General features: G+C 35.1%; 1 protein-coding gene across 8 annotated transcripts in view; it reads right to left on the bottom strand.

The window, feature by feature from the left end:
* LOC127876683 (cGMP-dependent 3',5'-cyclic phosphodiesterase-like) overlaps positions 1 to 21,054 on the bottom strand; it is a 245,295-nt gene that overhangs the window by 18,033 nt on the left and 206,208 nt on the right. For 4 of the 8 annotated variants that reach the window (XM_052422071.1, XM_052422073.1, XM_052422072.1 and 1 more), the window contains exons 18-24: positions 18,302 to 18,336; positions 17,192 to 17,307; positions 10,338 to 10,415; positions 5,413 to 5,535; positions 3,919 to 3,989; positions 1,551 to 1,673; positions 67 to 154 (exon numbers count right to left, since the gene is read on the bottom strand). In XM_052422071.1, coding sequence (XP_052278031.1) covers positions 67 to 154; positions 1,551 to 1,673; positions 3,919 to 3,989; positions 5,413 to 5,535; positions 10,338 to 10,415; positions 17,192 to 17,307; positions 18,302 to 18,336 — 634 coding nt within the window. Of the gene's footprint in view, positions 1 to 66; positions 155 to 1,550; positions 1,674 to 3,918; positions 3,990 to 5,412; positions 5,536 to 10,337; positions 10,416 to 14,541; positions 14,620 to 15,512; positions 15,591 to 17,191; positions 17,308 to 18,301; positions 18,337 to 21,054 lie in introns of all 8 variants that reach the window. The other 4 variants (XM_052422069.1, XM_052422075.1, XM_052422070.1 and 1 more) reach the window with 2 other exon arrangements.

Raw genomic sequence — 21,054 nt, 5'->3', positions numbered from 1 at the left:
CCCTGTAAAGTCCTAATATAATTCAATTACTGTTTTACTAAAATCTAAACAAATATCTTGACTTACGGAAGCTGTCTGGAATGAGTTATTTGTTCCTCTATGGTCAATATCATGGCACAAACAGGACACAAACAGGGAGAAAATTTCAATCTCTCTGAAAAAAGGAATCACATCAATTTAAACATAATACTTATTTTTCAATAATACTTTGTCCAATTTCAACAATGTAAGCAGACCTTGCCACAGTAGCAATATGAAGCTAGTTGTAACAAAGAAATATTGGGCATTGTGTTTTCAGAAGAAAATATATCTGATGCTCTTCTGCAACACAGATCTATATAAATAATTAACCCTGTGGATGATGCCATTTATGACCATTCAATCATGATTCGACGAAACTAAGAAGTGGGCCAATATAATATGTTACATACCAAACACAACTCATCTTGTTTTTTGTGGTTGAAGTAATGTATATTTTTTGCTGAAGTCTTTAGTTTTAATAATAATGTTATTTCAAGTTTTCATGTAGGCTGATAAAAAATTGCATGTGCATACAGAACATGGCTGTAAATTTGAATAATGCACTTTGCAAAGTCTCAGAGAACACCTGCAAACTAATTTGTGTTTAAAAACTTAAAGACAGATAGACAGAATGAAAAACCTCCATGGTGAATCAAGTATACGTCCCTTTACTTTGTAACGGAAGGTTTAAAAAGTATCCTAGTATTTCTTGAATGCATTTAATAATTGAACCATATATCCATATAAAAATTAATATGCCACACACCCTAAGGGGATCATGAGTTTTCAAATTTAATTCCTTCTTAAGGAACATTCAAGAGATCTGTTATTCTGTCTCATAAAGATCCAAGTACTGGTTCTTTCCAGAAAACTGAATAATGTTTTAATAGGCCCATGGCTTTATGTCAAAATGAGCTTAGACAATGTATGTTGACATTATTTTTAACAAGGCTGCAATTATTTTTTTTAGAGGTCACAGTGACCTTGACCTTTGACCTAGTGACCCAAAATGGATGTGGCGTGTAGAACTCATCAAGGTGCATCTACATATTAAGTTTCAAAGTTGTAGGTGGAAGAACTTAGATTTTAGAGCCAATGTAAAGGTTTTAGCATGACGCCCGCGGACGGTGAACAACGAGCAGGCTATGACAATACCGCGGGTTTTCTCCTAAAACAGCCTCGCTTAAAATCACAAGTTCAAGAAAAAGCTTCCATATTACTGCCCTACTGATTGACCAATGCAACGCTTTATGCCTCTCACTTAACTCTTTCCAACTCAGAGGCAAAGTGAAAATGGCTATGTGCAAACAACATAAAACCAGAACAGCGTGCGAGTAACTCGCAGTCTGTTCAGGTTTTATGCTGTTTGCTGCTCATCAGTATCTATGGGTTGAAAATGAAGCTTTTAAAAGTTTAATCTTTACAAAAAAAGCTGCCGGATTAAATGACCTCCAGATTGACTAGAGCTATGCTTAATGCCTCCCACTTAATGGAGGCATAAAAAGCCATGTAATGTAATAGTGGCCTACTCAAGCTGGTTTTCCAATTTGAGGTTGCGTATGAGCTGGTAGCAGAACTGTGCCACTGTGTATGCATGCATCCAGTTGTGGTAGGGGGGATTACGGTAGCCTTTTCTCACCATCAATATGAACCTGAAAATAAGGAATTCAGTAACATCAAATGCACCTGTGGTACAAAGAGAGGAGATGGTGAAATCAAATGGACATAAAACTTACTGAGAATGACCAATGAGGGGTTTATAAAAACAAATCTTAGTTGCAGAATAGAAATTTACTTAAAAGTCTTGGACTCACAAATTAGACAAATATATAAGAAGCTCTTATCTATGTCTTTTCAACTGGTCAATAGCCATTATCTGCTATTCTTATAAAAGGAAAGTGAAATTATGTCAGATAATAATATGGCATATGACAGAAATAAACTATTTAGGCAACTATAAATACATGCCGTTTTTTTCCCTGGATTCTTTTGGAATATTTTTTTTTATTTATGACTACATTTTATTAAACTAGAGCTTTGTCACAGACATGACGAATACCCCCACATGCCTCATTGACACAGAATATTTTGCATGTTGTCTTCACATTAAACAGTGGACACCATGCTCAATATTTAAAACGCACTAAGTGACCCTGTAACCTAGTTTTTGACCGGGCATGGCCCATGTTAGAACTTTACTTACACATCATCTAGATACAACTTCTGACCAAGTGTGGTGAAGCTCGGATGAAAACTACTTAAATAGAGAGGGGACACCATGCTGAATGTTTAATATGCACTAAGTGACGCCGTGACCTAGTTTTTGACTGGGCGTGACCCATATTTGAGCTTGACCTAGACATCATCTAGATACAACAACTGACCAAGTTTGGTGATCATCGGATGAAAACAACTTGAATTAGAGAGGGGACACTTTATACAGACCGACAGACAAGCTCACTCCTATATTCCCCCCTAAACTTCGTTTGTGGGGGTATAATAAAATTGGAGCAATAAGGTGTTTTAGAGAAAAGTTCTTACAAAATGTCTAGACATTCACCAATGTTAAATAATAACATTTAAAATTATGGTTCAATTAATTTAAATCTGGTCATGAAGAGAGTCTTTATGCTTAACATAAACTTTTATAAACAGACATCAGGGTGCAGGATTAACGGGGATCACATGGGCATAAACAAGGGCTGGACAGAATGGAAACACACCGTTAAGAACTTCACTCTGCAAATATCTCAAGTTATTGGAATACATTTGCAAACATCTTAAGTGCACAAAAGCCAGTTTATATGCAGTTTGTACCAATAAGTAATTCTAATGTACTTCACATTGTCATAAGAACATGAAAAGCTGTCTTTTATGCACTCGTTGAAATTCTTATGAAAAATTGTTTTTAAAAGTTATCTGTAAAAAAAAGCTGCAGTTACAGGTGTGTTTACTTCCATTAATGTTTAATTGTGAACCCCACAAAGTCACATGATCCTGCAACCTGACATTATTCTGACAGATACCAATACTTAAACATTGAATAGTGGCCCAATAATATATTTTGACATTAAAAACTAAATGACATTAAATAATTCATGGATCAGCTTAGATGCATTTACTTACCGGTACTCTTTCATTATTCATCATCATACCATGACATCATAAGTCTCTTACTGAGTCATTTGTCAAACAGACTGCATATAAATATTTTCCCGGGTATTTGGGTTTGTTATTAATGACCAATTATTAATAAAATTCATCAAATTAAATAATTTAAAATCAGCTTAATCTTAGGAAGTGTGATTGGTTGTATTCAGAATGAGCCAGCTTAACATCTTTCTAAATTGCTCAGGTTGATAGGAAAATCGCTTGTTTCAAATGATAATGAAAAGCCTGGGTTATGGGGTTAAATTGATCCTGAAAAACAACAAGGGGGAAATATGACCTTGAATACTTATATATGACCTGGTGACTTTGTTTCTGACCCAACTTGACCCAGATTAAAACAGGCTTTTCTATTGTAAAGATAAACATTCTGGAAAAGTTTCATGAAGACTGCTCTAAAAAATGTGGCTTCTACAGTGGTACCAAGGTTTTTCAAAGATTTAACCTATTTAACTAGCTTTTTAACAAACATGACCTAGTTATGTTATAAGCCTAGATATTGTCATAATAAACATACAGATAAAGGTTCATAACATTAAGCAAAAAAATGTGGCCTCTAGAGTAAACAAGCCAAAAATTGACGATGCAGGGCGGCGCAACATAGCTCACCTTGAGCACTTTACGCACAGGTGAGCTACAAACAGAGGTATTATTTATAAATAAAGACATAATTCAAACTACTAGCAACTGCAAAACTGGATTGATATAAGAATGAGATAAACAAGTTACCTGGCAATGGTCTCCCTTTTGATTCTCCATCGGTTCAACAGGTTCAAGTCCTCAAACATGGATAAACAGGCCTGCAATTAGATCAAAATTCTTACTATTTACCTAATCACTGTCTTTCCGACAAACACCACATTTTGATAACACATTATTTTGTACATATATTTATCAATTAAACTAACATAATGACACTGGCTTTTGTAAACAGTAAGACCAAATTACATATGAAACAAGGCTTAAACAGTATTCTACACAATACAGGAGTGTCGCATCATTACGGCGAAAATCCCTTGCAAATCAAAAACCTGCATTACATTCATATTGCACTTAATATGCACACTTATAAATAGATATTTGATAATAAAATCTAATGTACACTAAAAACAACAGTATTAAGATTGCAGTTTTCACCAAACAATTGACCTCTGGTAATACAAGAGGTCAAAGTTCCGAAATAACATACCCAATACCTTACATAGCTCAACTGTTCTGAGAAGGATATGTTCAAAAAATTTTACCATATACATATAGGGAAATTTGTCAACAAATCAAGGGACCAAGTTGTTTTTTTCAACCACAAACATTTCCATACTCAGCCCAGATGTAACAACAACATACTTTTTTTAACAGTTCTGACTATTGGGTGAAAAAAGTGATGTCAGGATTGTTCAAATTATTTAACAAAAGCCATGGCAGCCATGTTAATCTGGAACAATATTTCACTCAGCAGAGAAATATTGAGAAAAAAGTTCTAAATAATTTCATTACAATTGTTCAAACTACTATAACTAACTAGAGTTTTCACAAGCTTTTTCTTAAATGTCACCTACTGACTTAGTATTTTACCAAATTTGACCTAGTTTTTAACTGGGCCAAAGAAATATAGGGGAAAATGTTCTGGTCAATTTTAATGAAGATAGTTATATACAAGTGGCCTCTAAAGAGTTTTCCCAATCTATTTCTTCCACATCACCTTGTGACCTAGTTTTGACCCCACATTAACAATTTAAAACTTGACAGAGATATCATAAAGAACAATTTTCTTATAAAATTTCATGCAGATTGGGGGATATATATGACCACAAGAATGTTTACAAGCTGTGAGTTCAATATCACACATTCAAACTACTTTTTTCAACCCAGCATCATCTATTAGCCCTTTTCCCACTTATAGGCAAAGTGAAAATGGATATTTGCAAACAGCATAAAACCAGAACAGCCTGCTAGTAACTCCCAGTCTGTTCAGGTTTTATGCTGTTTGCTGCTCATCCGTTTCTTAGGTTGGACATGATGCCTTTAAAACTTGAATCTAGTAATAAAGGTCTTTTATTTAATTCAACTTTCTAAGGGACAACAAATGTCTAAAAATAGGTATCTAAGTGGAAAAGGTTTAAAAATAATATCTTATCTGATCTTTTATTTAAATGAACAAATAGTAATGTTAGTTTTCAACAGTAAATGAAGTAAACTTATTTCTTGAGAAGCAAGTCATATTACCAGCAGAGTCCTGTCCTCTGGCAAAGTTCGTGGTGCGTAGGAGAACTGGATGAAATCAGGATGGATCATTCGTGGGTGGGGAATGTCACAGGAAGACAATCCAGTTACGTCATCTGGGCTTACCTGATCAGATAACACAATGCTTTTTATAGAATATCATATGCCTTCATACGCCAATGACATTTATTATATTTAAATATAAAACAGTGCAAAAATATGTAATTATATTTTTAGTCAATACTTATTTTAATTTAACAAGGGCTGTTTGTAAAACATGCATGCCCCCCATATGGGCTGTCAGTTGTAGTGGCAGCCATTGTGAGAATACGTTTCTTGTTACTGTGACCTTGACCTTTTAATCTAGTGACCTGAAAATCAAGTGGGGTGATCTGCCAGTCATGATCAATGTACCTATGAAGTTTCATGATCCTAGGCGTAAGCATTCTTGAGTTATCATCCGGAAACCATTTTACTATTTCCAGTCACTTTGACCTTGACCTTTGACCTAGTGACCTGAAAATCAATAGGGGTCATCTGCCAGTCATTATCAATGTTCCAATGAAGTTTCATGATCCTAGGCGTAAGCATTATTAAGTTATCATCCAGAAACCATTTTACTGTTTCGAGTCACTGTGACCTTGACCTTTGACCTAGTGACCTGAAAATCAATAGGGGTCATCTGCCAGTCATGATCAATGTACCAATGAATTTTCATGATCCTAAGTGTAAGAACTGTTGAGTTATCATCTGGAAAACATTTTACTATTTCGAGTCACTTTAACCTTGACCTTTGACCTAGTGACCTGAAAATCAATAGAGGTCATCTGCCAGTCATGATCAATGTAACTATGAAGTTTCATGATCCTAGGCCTAAGCATTCTTGAGTTATCATCCAGAAACCATTTTACTATTTCGAGTCACTGTGACCTTGACCTTTGACCTAGTGACCTGAAAATCAATAGGGGTCATCTGCGAGTCATTATCTATGTACCTATGAAGTTTCATGATCCTAGGCCTAAGCGTTCTTGAGTTATCATCTGGAAACTATCTGGTGGACGGACGGACCGACATGTGCAAAACAATATACCTCTCTTCTTCAAAGGGGGGCATAAAAATTGTCACAGTTTAGCAAAACAAGTATCAATATAAATTAATTTAAAGAAATATCTTCTCTTTATTAAAGTATTAAAGACACAATAAAACTTGTTGAATATACAAGATTGTCAAATTAAACCATTATTTGATAACCATGCAATGCAAACACACGGACAGACGAGAGGTAAACCTGTAGTCAAATGCAGTAACAACAGTTGAGGACTAAAATGAACAAGACTATTGCCTATCAGTATAGTCCCCTACCGGCTCCACCATTGTCAGAAATTCAACCACTGTCAGAATTTTTTTATTTATTTTTTGTTGCCAAAGCATTCAGAATTTTTTACTTAGAAACAAAATGAAATGACGTGCGTAATGTCCATATTGCCATCTATCCATGTTTCATGTTTCATGAAAAAAATATTAAGAACTTTTTAAGTTATCGCAAGATCTAGAAAACCACCATTTTCAGCAGCATTTTTAGTCTATTTGTTGCCATAGCAACCAGAATATTTGACGTAGGAACACAATGAAATGACGTGCATAATGTCCATATTGCCATCTATCCATGTTTCAAGTTTCAGGAAAAACAAGGGCTGTTTGTAAAACATGCACGTCCCTCATATGGGCTGTCCGTTGTAGTGGCAGCCATTGTGTGAATACGTTTTTTGTCACTGTGACCTTGACCTTTGACCTAGTGACCTGAAAATCAATAGGGATAATCTGCGAGTCATGATCAATGTACCTATGAAGTGTCATGATCCTAGGTAAAAGCGTTCTTGAGTTATCATCCGGAAACAATTTTACTGTTTCTGGTCACCGTGACCTTGACCTTTGACCTAGTGACCTGAAAATCAATAGGGGTCATCTGCGCTCCATGATCAATGTACCTATGAAGTTTCATGATCCTAGGCGTAAGCGTTCTTGAGTTATCATCCAGAAACCATTGAACTATTTTGGGTCACCGTGACCTTGACCTTTGATCTAGTGACCTTAAAATCAATACACTGTAACTCCAATATAAAGCGCTCCGTTATAACGCTGAATCCAATATAACACGGAGGGTGCTTGGATCCCATTTTTTCTCCAACCTTCCATTTTTTTTCTGATTCAAATCCGTATAATGCAACTTCATGTATTTTCAGACAATTCAAAGATGGCGGCAATCACAGTTATGTTGATTGCTTTATTCAACCGTCCGTTGAACCGATTATAATCGCCTCGAGGTTAAACAACACCAACAGCTAATTGGTGTTAATCTGTTGTGTAATGTCAATAAAGGTGTGAAAAACTCGCGTGTCAGTGTTTATTACATGTATTCCTCATCAGAGCGGTTCATTGCGATAATTTCCATTAGTTAAGTGCAAGCGGGATAGTAATACAATTCAAGTAATTCAAAACGATTGAAACATTCTTTCTTTTATATGGTTGCAGTTTGACTATATATTAAATGAGCGGCTGTGAAATATACTGCCTACTGTATAAAACAACTTTTTCTGTCATTTTATTATCATTCTAGTATTATGTCATTTAATCTCTTTCAGTTCGTGTATAAGAAATTAAATAATGCAGACAATTTATTTACATGCGAACGCAGTGTACCGGCAATTGTTAACAGAGTTTCACTTTCATTTTTGCGGGGTATCAGAAAGTCCCCGGGAAACACGTTTTTTGCATGCGTATGACGCAATATAACAATTTTTTGTACATGAGTCGTATTGCATTCAATCTAAATTTAAAGTTGCTCGTCCAATGAAAGCTCTGCCCCATAATGCACTGTACTCTTAACACTTCTGAAAATGGCATATATGCGTACGGTTGTGTTTACGAATTTCTTAAACATATATCGTCATTAATGTTCAAGATTATTATTTTTAAGTGATGTTGCAATTTTATTGGATTATCGGATAAATGTGCACATAAGAAAAGCGGTATGTATACTGTTATCGATACGATTCGGTTTATATGCATGTATTTGCGTCAACACAGCATGGCAATATATATATACTTGACCTATATTATAGGTTATTCTATACCTGTTTTGTTTATAGCGCCCTGCAGTAAATGAGCTCAAAACCTATAACGCGGATCCGTTATAACGCTGTTTCGCAGCTTGGACCCCATTGACCGCGCTATATTGGAGTTACAGTGTAGGGGTCATCTGCAAGTCATGATCAATCTACCCATGAAGATTCATGATCCTAGGCATATGTGTTCTTGAGTTATCATCAGGAAACCATTTAACTATTTCGGGTCACCGTGACCTTGACTTTTTACCTACTGACCTCAAAATCAATAAGGCTTATCTGCGAGTCATGATCAATATACCTATGAAGTTTCATGATCCTAGGCGTATGCGTTCTTGAGTTATCATCCGGAAACCATTTTACTATTTCGGGTCACCGTGACCTTGACCTTTGACCTATAGTGACCTCAAAATCAATAGGGATCATCTGCAAGTCATGATCAATCTACCTATGAAGTTTCATGATCCTAGGCATATGCGTTCTTGAGTTATTATCCGGAAACCATTTTACTATTTCTGGTCACCATGACCTTGACCTTTGACCAAGTGAACACAAAATCAAAAGGGATCATCTGCTAGTCATGATCTATGTACCTATGAAGTTTCATGGTCCTAGGCCTAAGTGTTCTTGAGTTATCATCTGGAAACCACCTGGTGGACAGACCGACAGACCGACCGACATGTGCAAAGCAATATACCCCCCTCTTCTTCGAAGGGGGGCATAAATATCAAGAACGTTTAAAGTTATCCGAGGATCCAGAAAAGTGTGACTGACTGACAGAGTGCAAACCATAAGTTTCCTCTGGTGAAACCGTTAGGGGAAAATAACAGTGTAATTATAACTCTTACAGAAGCCTTCTACTAAACTCCCTATTAATCAAATTAAAGCAATCTTTGACGAGAGATAGTTTTGAAGCAGGGGTTTTTCAGCACTGTCTGCGCCTCCGGGAAACTGAGGCATTCCCAAAGCAAACGGACCTGTTCCCAATCGAAATTTGATTGCATTTTTCCCAATTCCAAAAAAAAATATCTTCCAAAATCATTAAAAGTAAACAGTTTATATCGAAAGAGTGACTTCCCTTCATTCGCGACACAATAAAGCCTTTAGTGACACAGATTTTTTGGTGTATTTGCCAGATGCATTTACTCTCAGCGATGACGTTCAAACTGTTCTGCATTATACTAGAGTATATAGAGCCGCACAATACACATTCTATACCATATCTGTAGACGCTTATTTTTAATCATGGCTTCGCACAATAGTAAATATTACATTATAAAAACACAAAAAATTGACGCTAAATGATGTGTAACGATATCATCGATGTTTTCGAAACGCTCAGAATCTTCCGAAATTACTGCCGTGAGTAACCCTTAACAGACAGGCTCGGACGATACGCAGCAAAATGTAACAGCAACAGAAGTAATGCCAGGGCCGTCAATCACAAAATCAGCAACTGAATGCTCCGAGCCTTGTAAGAAAGTTGTAGTTCAATCGTCATTTAATACATTAAAGTATGAAATGAAATACCCATGGCTCTATTTTAGCTCGGCCAAAAATGTTGCTTTAACTTGTGTTTGGGCAGTTTTTGTTTTGCATGTGTTTATATAAAGAAAATTGTTAAACCACAGACTTATTTAAGCATTATTAATTCAATTTTTTTTCCCCAAAATGAGCCGTTTCACGAAACAAAAATTCCCAAAATGGGCAATTTTGTCGATAAAAAATTCCCAATTTGAACAGACACCTTTTCCCAAAGTAGGCAGAAAAACCCCTGTGAAGGTAAATATCAGTGTCACTAACCTGCATGTGATAGATCATAAGCTCATTAGCCAGTGACTTTCTGTGTTGTGTATCAAGCAATTTCTTGTACATTAAACTCTGTAAATTAGTAGGAAATCAAAACAAAAATGCACACTGGTTACAAAATAAATACATCAAGCAGAACATAGGAGGAAAAGGCATTAAACTGTACATCTAAACTAAAAACTAATTACAAACATACAAACATATGGGATTCACAGTGATGGAGAGGTAGCATCTGGTGTCTAAGAATTGGTATAATATGTCCTTACAACATGTCTGGCTTAAATAACAAGGGAATAAGCAGAGCTGTTTTGTTGTGTAATTTGTGGTTTTATTTCCAATATTAAAGCCGTTTTTCATTTGGAACTAAGGCCAAATGTAAAATGTTTTAGTGCCAAGAAAAGACAAGACAAGAAGGCTTCCAGAGCCTAAGCTTGCTCACCTGTGCTATGAGGCGTTTCATGTTTTGCATCCAGGGATATGACAATTTTCTAGAGAACCACAATACAATATTATACACTATATTAGATCCCTGACCCTATTTACACTACAAGTCTATATTAATCATGTAAACAGTGTAACATGGCCAGTTGTGACCTTAGGGGCATGATTTGAACAAACTTTGTAGAGGACCATTATACAATGTTACAACACAAAATATCAAAACCTGACACTTTCTGTTTAGGAGAATAAGATATTTTTCGGCGTTAGCTGTATACGCCATCTTTTCACCTTAGCCTGACCTTTGTTAGCGTCCAATAGAATTCAAATAAAACTTCCCGCGGCCAAGTACAGATGAATACACTTCATTGACTGCATTGGCTGATTTGATAATACCTGTAGAACATTGGAAACATGTCCGCGTCTTTGTAACACTGTTTTACTGCGTGTTCAGCATGAAACAGTTTTATCTCTAATTAAAGGGCTTAATACATATAACAGTTTTACACTCAATCTTGACATCAATACAGTTTGTGTGTGCACCTTTTATTTTCAGAGGATTTCCAGCGCGAGAATGTTGTGTACTTAAAGGCCATGTTCTCATATTTAGTACTGACTTCCATATTCCTGTCAACATGTTATATGTAAAAGTATAAAGAGCAGTGGAAGCGATGCCTCACTTTAATGCAACACGCGAGGTATAAGGGGTCAGTTCGCGGTTAGTGTGTTTGAATGTAAGAGTTTATATACAGGTCCATATGTGCTGATCGGAGTTCGCGGTCAGTAACATAATAGTTATATAAAAAGACGCTATAGCGTGAACTAGGTGAACTGGAATTTTCTTTACCAGAAAGATGGTCAATGAAGATATCCAGCGATATTTTTTTATGGCATGTCAATAATAGATTCTTAATGTGTTTTCAACAATAACATTATAAATATTATTTTTAATTAATTAACAAGAATTATTCCATCATATTTACTAATGTATTATTGTATCATATGACTAATGTATTAAGTATGAGCGCGATGATTCTCGATACTGTTAATAATCGAATCAAATACACTTAGCAATGCCCGATAAACCACTCAAACAGGTTTGTTCGAAGAACGCGTGTATACATATTTAAAAAATGTACGGAGACTTCGCGTGTGGCCGGTTGACATTGGTTTTCTGTTTTGTATCTATAGGTTTATGACCAGCAATATGTAATAATGTAAAATAAGCCGTTTGATGCAGCTAAAAACTGCACAGAAAAAGATATTAGCTATTCTCATTCATTTAAATCTTTACCTTCCATAAACTCCAACCACAATCAACGCCGTATATCTTTTTAAAGATATTTCTTGTTTAAGTTATTTACTACATAAGTCTATATAATTCTTGTAACCTCATTGGTGTGGCCACTTTCCAACCCGTGGGAATGATTTTAACAATATTTGTAGATAACTATATATAATTACACGCCAAATATTAATCTAATAATACTAGCCAAATAACATTAAAACATTAATTGATTGGACTATGAGCCCTTATAAATCAGGAGACCCCTTGGGCATGACCAGTTTAAACGCAAGTGGCATGGTTTGACCACTTTATGATTTAACACACCAATTAATAATAAAGCCCCAGACAGTCATGCAGTTTTATCAAATATGTTTAAAGTTATTTACTGGATAAGTCTATATAAATCACCCCTGTCCAGTTATGAACCAAAAGACATTTTAAAATAAACTTAGTGGAGGACCAAAACACAATGTCACCTCTAAATATTAAACCCCCGATCCTAGTCATTTCAGAGAAGATTTTTGATGTTATTTTCTATACAAGACTATAAGTAATTTGGTCCCCCAAGGGCATAGTCAGTTTTGCCCCAAGGTGCATGGTTTTAAAAAACTTTGTAGAGGACACATTTATGACATAATGCACTAGATAAATAAAAGACCCATGTGCTCAGAAGGGTTTTTAAAAAAAGTAATTGTTTAGCCCTGGTGTGCTTCTGTACAAACTATGAATAATGCAAACTGGCACCATTTGAACACATTTGAAAGAGGATCACCACAAGATTCTTATAATTAAATCTGCAAAGCAATTAAGCAGAAGTTGTTTAAAAGAAAGGTTTATATACAACCAACGATACATAACGAACAAAAAGATGGTCCCAAAAGCTCACCATGTGCTTTGTACAGGTGAGCTAAAAAGCAAAATGTAGTGAAACGTTGGATGCAAAAATTAACAGTCATGATACCAACATACAGTCTGGAAGATCCACTTGTATGCAAGACATTTTGCTGGGTAAAACTAATGCACAGTTTTTGTGACACTCATGTACTCCTTTATTCACAAGGACCGAAGATACTATGCTCATATTTACAAATAATGCTGATGACACTTATCTCCACTTAACAGTTTAGTTTTTGTATAGTCAGACAAAACAATTCAAATATTCTTATTGTTATCCTCACTTAAAATAATGAGTAAAACTGGCCTGCTGTGTCATAAAATTCATACTGTTTATCACACAAAAACTGTGCATGAAAGTAAAACTTATATACAATAAAAGCTCACTGTTGAGTACTATGTAAGAGATGGCAACAGACACAGCCGTTAATACTCAAAACTGTCTGCATTGAGTACATAAATCGTTGACTATTACAAGGTGTAACAGAATGATTGAGCACAGAGTTTCACGTTGCCTTCCCTTAAACATGACAAGAAATACTGACAAGTATGGTAGGAAAACAAGCAAACCAATGATGGGGTTATCTGAATAAGGAAGAAAAGCTCATAAGTTTGTAACAAAAAATAAAAGGATATAAAAACAAATTCCATGCAGTTGTACCAATGCACTATTGCAGTGTGTTAATTTAGTTTTGTTTGGCTTAAATTGAAGTTTTTTTGGGGTAAAATAAAATATTTCTTATATTATAACAAGGGTACACATGTTCCTAGATCATTCACCTGCATGCTGTGTGGCCAGTTTTGAACCCAAAGGTATGATTTGAACAATCTTTGTATAGGACCATAATCTAATGTGAAATACCGAATATAAATTCATTTTTAACACTGTCATCCCTCCATCCCCAAGCAGGGCTTAATTTGACCACAGGGGCATTGAACAAACTTAGGAGAGGACATTGTTTGAACAATATTTGTAGAGGACCGCCTGACGATGTACACACAAAATATCAAACCCTATTTGTTTGCTGTTTCTGAGATTTGTTTGTAGTTATTCACTATACCTGTATAATTCTTTATAAATCATGACCCCTGGGGTTTGCCCATTTTTGACCCCAGGGAATGTGATTTACACAATTTTTGTAGAGGACAACCAAACGATAATTCGTACAAAATATTAAACCTCTGAGTCTTGGAGTTTCAGTGAAGATTGTTTATGTTTCTACTTTTACATTAATTTTTACCTCTAGTGAAATTAAACCATTTGAACAAACTTTAAAACCTTAACAGAGGGTCATCTAAGTATCGTTCCTGTAAAGTTTCATGAAAATCAGCCTTTCAGTTGAGACCAGAGATTCTGGTTTACAAATATTGTTGACAACACATGGCTTCTGCTACTCACCACATAAGCTTGACATGATCACTTAGTGCTCAGGTGAGTTAAACATTGATTTTGTTTGCTTCATCCATCCTTAGCACTTTTTAAAAGCATAATTTCTAAAACTGAGTAATATTTTGGAAACAAATCTATCAGACAATATCTACCAGACGAAGGTTTCACACCACTATACTTTGTCTAACCTTCATATGGTACATCATCAACTCATTGGCAAGGCTATTTCGCACTTTGGAATCCATCACATTTTTATACATCAGTGACTGAAATAAAGCTTGTGGTATAAACATGCACATGTTTTACTAATAGAATACATAAATGATGTTTGATGTTGCATCTTTACTGTTTGAAACAGCAAGCAAGTACATGTGCCACTCTTCCAGATATATAATGTTGTTTTGCACAAATATACAGTACTTTACTGTCTGCAAAATAAGATGTCATCAAACTAAGATATCATCAACAAGCTAATACAACGGCTGGGCAAACATCCATCTATCAACATAAGAATCAAAAGCCAGAATATCTTAAAATAACCTTGCCAACAAGCAAAGCTGCTTATAATGCCCCCAAGTCACTAACTGTAGCATCTTCTGCATGCATGATGATGTTCATTAATATTTCCCATATGCCTCTTGCATAAATGCTATTGATTTTGTGGTAAAATCCATTGGTTTCATTTGTTTAAACCCCCAAAAAACAACTGGTTAAATAACAAAGACATAAAAAAATACGCAAACATCATTCTTCTGTTTAATGACAATGCATAAAGAAAGATGAATTTACTGTTTTCCACTTAGATACATATTCTGACGCATTAGAAAGTTGAATTTAATTAAAGACCTTTCTTACTAGATTCATGTTTTAACGATTTCATTTATACAACCCTAAGATACAGATGAGCAGAAAACAGCATAAAACCTGAACAGACTGCGAGTTACTTGCAGGCCTTTCTGGTTTTATGCTGTTTGCAAATAACCATTTTCACATTGCTTCTGGGTGGGAAAGAGTTAAAAAAACAACTGCATACATTGTAAAGATGTTAGAACGGTCAATGCACACAATAAAAATTGTTAGGGTGCTTTTCAAACACCAGGGTATGACAATTACATCAACAACAAAACTGAATGGTTCCAGTTAATGTTCACAAAACTACCTTCATATGGTACATCATAAGTTCATTTGCTAGATTGCTCCGCATTTGCGAGTCTATAACCTTTTTATACATCAGTGACTGAAATTTGATAATAATTTATGGGCAAATGCATTCTATGTAATATTTTAAAATGCAGTGAGCAGCTGTGGAACATCACAATCGCTGAAATGCAACACTTTATATAGCAATAAAATGCCTGGAAATGTGGGAATATTCTAAAAAAATATCAATAAACACACATCTTATTGACATTTCAATATCAATGAAAAATAGTATGTATTTAAACTTTTAAATGCAAACAAATATTTGTTGATGCAAGAAATACACCTTTAAATATATCAGCTTTTTATTTTGGACCTTTAAGTTCAGTATATAGTACATATAAAAGTGGATAAATGATATCATCATTAGTCAAGAAATTTGAAAAGTGTTGTTTTACCTTGGAACAAGAGGGCTATGATGGCCCTTAAGTGCTAACCTGAATAAGATGCAAACTACTTGTCAAAGACTTTTCTTAGTGCCCTTGTTATTTACTACCCTTGATGCATATTCAAACATGGCATTAAAATTGTAAAGATAACCTTTCTGAACACATTTTATTAAAATTGAGTAATACATTTGTCTCCTTGAGTTATTATATGTTTTTGTATGTTTTTACCTGGTGACCTAGTTTTAGGATGAATGTGACCCAGTTTCAACCTTGGATATTGTCAAGATAAACATTCTCACAGAGTTTCATGATGATTGAGTCATATTGTGGCTTTTTTAAGGTTTTTCGACGATTTGACCTAATGACCTAGTTTTTAGATGCAAATTGCCCTGGCGTGCCCAAACTTGGATAATATATTGTTAAGATAAATATTCTAACACATTTTTTTCAAGATTTTGCCCTCAATGTGCCTTCTTAAAAGGTAAAAAGACTCTTCTATGGTTTGACATGATGGTCTTGTTTTGGACAACATGAACCAGTTTCAACCTTGGACTAGATATAGTCAAGACAAACATTCTGACCAATGCACATTGAGATTGCGCCATGTATGTGACTTTTATAGAGGTAACAAGGTTTCATATTGTGACAATCTAGAGGTAACAAGGTTTCATATTGTGACAATCTAGAGGTAACAAGGTTTCATATTGTGACAATCTAGAGGTAACAAGGTTTCATATTGTGACAATCTAGAGGTAACAAGGTTTCATATAGTGACAATCTTTTTGGATGCACATGACCAAGATTCAAACTCATCCTTGGTAATGTCAAGATATACATTGTGACCATGTTTCATCAAGAAGACACGTATCACCAGACATATGGGCACCACTTTAGAAGACACGTATCACCAGACATATGGGCACCACTTTAGAAGACACGCATCACCAGACATATGGGCACCACTTTAGAAGACACGTATCACCAGACAGATGGGCACCACTATGGGTGGCTATGTGCACTTTGACATGTGAATTTTAAATGGCAGTGCCAGGTTCTTAATATGAATAATATGAATCTGGATCACAATAACTGATATGAAATGTGATAGCTTTCAATCATCTATTTCCGTTCAGACCATTAATATTTTGCTCACATGAGGAATTAAAAACTTTTCAATTCATTTAAACTTTTATCAGCAATATGATTTTACACTATTAAAGATATAATCAAAACTGTAATTAATACCTACATGGCTTATACTGATACAGCAGTAGATTCCAAAAGCAGTAGCTACTTCTTCATCGAACTGAGTAAAACAGGGCCCATTCTTCTTATTACACAGCTGGGCTACTCCTAACACTCGACCTGCAAAATGGTATGCTTGTGAAAAATACAGACAATTTTAATGGTAGCAATTAGATATGTACATAAATTTAAGTGCTTTTGTAACATAACTTCTGGAACAATTGTAGTTCTGGCTACTGTTAATTGTGTGCAAATATTATTTGAAACACACAATTAAAATTATTGAGCAATCAAAAAGACTTAAATCATTGAAAAATAGGACCATTATGGCCATGTAGCTTTTATCTGAGTAAAGTACACTACGTGTTGAAGACTTTACAAGGTGACCTAGTTTTTGACCCACTTGATCATGATTCAAACATGGCCTTAAAATTGTTGAAATAAACATTCAGACTATGCTACATCAAGACTGACACAAGAACAAGGCTTCGAGAGGGGTCATATGGATTTTCTAAGACTTGACCAGGTAACCTTTTACTGGAAATACTTGACGAATTCACAATCTGCCTCAACATTGTGTTGATAAGTCAAATGATGTAAGTTATTTTCTAATTGCATGATGAGAAAAAGAGTTACAGTCCGAACAAGCTTGTTAATATCAAAATTGGACTTTTGACCTCTCGTAGACCATGAACTTTTACATGGCAGATGGTTTTTACGCTGTATTCTATTAAATGATGGACATATGTAGTAAGTTATTAAAAAATTGCATGATGAATAACCAAGTTGCAAATGGGACAAGCGTGTTTATAACAAATTTGGCCTTTAACCCTTAAGTGTGACCTTGATCTTAAGGTAGGAAGATGTATTCAACAGGCGACACATTGTCTTATGATGGTTGCAATTAGTGATTTCTCTGAAAAAGGACAATTAATGACAAATTACAGTCCAGACAAGCTGGAAAGCATTAATGCACGCACACAAGCATGCATGCACTTGACTGCTGTATACAGCTTACTGAAAGCTGGCTCGACAAAAATGCATTTCGCGAAATACTGTTTTTTTTCTTCAAAAAAGTAGAATTACAATTTCAAGAAATCCTTTGTATTCTTACCTTTTTCATCTTTGATTGGAAAACAAAGAATATTTCTGAAAGAAAAGACAAATCATTTTAAAGTTTATATGCAAAACATCTGATTTCCTTTTGAATACATAGTACATAATTATCATAACATAGTTCCTACATTGATTTTCATAATCTTCAATACTTTAGACATGAGCAAAAATCCCAAAATATTGCCAAAGGTTAAACTTTACCTGGCCAATCACTTGTTCACATCATGTTAACCAGTTTTAAACTCAGCCAAGATATCATTGAGGCACATGGTCTGACATAGTTTCATGATGATTGGGCAATAAATAAGGCCTCTATAGTGTTCGTAATGTGTAAAAGGTGATCACAAAGCTTACCATGAGTTTTTTTAGCTCTGAATGATGAGCTAAAAACAACCAATGAAATTAGTTTATAAGTTATTAGATAGTTTATAGTTTAGAAACTAATGTATGTGACAGTGCAGAAACAAGACGGCCTGAAAGGCCAAAAGTCGCTCACCTCAGAAAATTATTATTGGGACAAATCTTCTGACCAAGTTTCATGAAGATCGGAAAATAAATGTGGCCTCTATAGTGTTAACAAGGTTTTACTAAAGCCATATTAGGAAAAATGCCCCGCCCCTTGGAAGCCATTTTTTTCAAGCAAACATAATTATTTTTGAAACTCAACCAAGATATCATTGAGACCAATCTTTTGACCAAATTTCATGAAGATTGGACAATAAATGTGGCCTCTAGAGTGCTAACAAGGTTTTACTATAGCAATATATAGCCATATAAGGAAAAATGCCCCGCCCCTGGTGGCCATGTTTTTAAAGCAACCAAAACCATTTTTGAAATCATCCAAGATATCATTGGGACAAATCTTCTGACCAAGTTTCATGATGATCGGAAAATAAATGTGACCTCTAGAGTGTTAACAAGGTTTTTACTAAAGCCATATAAGGAAAATAGCCCTGCCCCCGTGGTGGCCATGTTTTTCAACCAACCGACATCATTTTTGAACTAGTCCAAGATATTATTGGATGAATCCTCTGACCAAGTTTCATGAAGATCAGACTATAAATGTGGCCTCTAGAGTGTTAACAATATTTTACTATAGCCTTATATAGCCATATAAGGAAAAATGCCCCGCCCCTTGGCGGCCATGTTTTTCAAGCAAACGTAACCATTTTGGAACTCATCCAAGACATTAAGACAAATCTTCTGACTATATTTCATCAAGATTGGACAATAAATGTGGCCTCTAGAGTGTTAACAAGGTTTTACTATATATAGCCATATAAGGAAAAATGCCCCGACCCTGGCGGCCATGTTTTTTAACCAACCGGCATCATTTTCGAACTTGTCCAAGATATTATTGGGATGAATCTTCTGACCAAGTTTTATGAAGATTGGACAATAAATGTGGCCTCTAGAGTGTTAACAAGATTTTACTATAGCCATATATAGCCGTATAAGGAAAAATGCCCCACCCCTTGGCAGCCATTTATTCAAGCCAAGGTTACCATTTTTGAACTCATCCAAGATATCATTGGGACAAATCATCTGAGCAAGTTTCATGAAGATCGGAAAATAAATGTGGCCTCTAGAGTGTTAACAAGGTTTTACTATAGCCATATAAGGAAAAATGCCCCGCCTCCTGGCAGCCATGTTTTTCAACCCCCCGGCATCATTTTCGAACTCATCCAAGATATCATTGGTATGAATCTTTTGACCAAGTTTCACGAGGATCGGACAATAAATGTGGCCTCTAGAGTGTTAACAAGATTTTACTTTAGCCATATATAGCCATATAAGGTAAAATGCCCCGCCCTTTGGCAGCCATGTTTTTCAAGCAAACGTAACCATTTTCGAACTCAACCATGATATCATTGAGACCAATCTTCTGACCAAATTTCATGAAGATTGGACAATAAATGTGGCCTCCCAAGAGTCAAATGTTGACACCGCACAACGCACGACGGACAAAAGGCGATCACAAAAGCTCACCATGAGCACAACATGAGCTAAAAACACCTTTTTCTCAGAAGGACCAGAAGGTTTCAACTTTTATACATCCTTCTATCTTCCTACACGTACAACAATGTTAGTGTCTCATTATACTGGAAAATGAGTAAAAAGATGATATTTGTTGGATTCGATGGAATATTGATTTTATTTCACCAGTGATCATATAAAATAATATTTTTCACGAGTGGCACAGCCACAAGTGAAAATATGTATTGTTTATGATCACGAGTGAATAAAATCGATATTCCATCAAATCCAACACATTTTCTTTTTATTTTATGCTTTTTCCACCATAAAATTACATTGTAAAAGAGTTTAACTGGATAATTACGCTGGATTTATGACGTCATTTTGTAAAAAAATGACGTCATTACACAATTAAACGTGAAAATATTGATATTTTTCACTGTTATTTTTTAGTGTTTAACACAGTGAAATACCAGCTTTATTTCACTAATATTTCTCTATAAACCACCAGACAACATAAAATAAATATATATACTCAGCCTCGGCGGAACAAACACAACAGAAATTATATCATTACTGTAACTACATTTTGTGAATCCCATCTTTTATGATTTGGTTCACAGAGATAACTGTAACAAAACACATCTTCAAAAACATTGATATTTTTATGACATCAGACAATTTTCTGTTTCTTTCCTAAAATTGTCTCCCAAGAAGATAAAACTGTCGCCCTTTCTGGTGTTGGTTTCCTCAATAAGCGTCTCTGTCTGCTTC

Source organism: Dreissena polymorpha, chromosome 4 (genome assembly GCF_020536995.1).
Source record: "Dreissena polymorpha isolate Duluth1 chromosome 4, UMN_Dpol_1.0, whole genome shotgun sequence".
Lineage (NCBI taxonomy): Eukaryota > Metazoa > Mollusca > Bivalvia > Myida > Dreissenidae > Dreissena > Dreissena polymorpha.
Note: the sequence above shows the minus strand (reverse complement) of the source record. Positions and strands in the feature narration are given on the sequence as shown.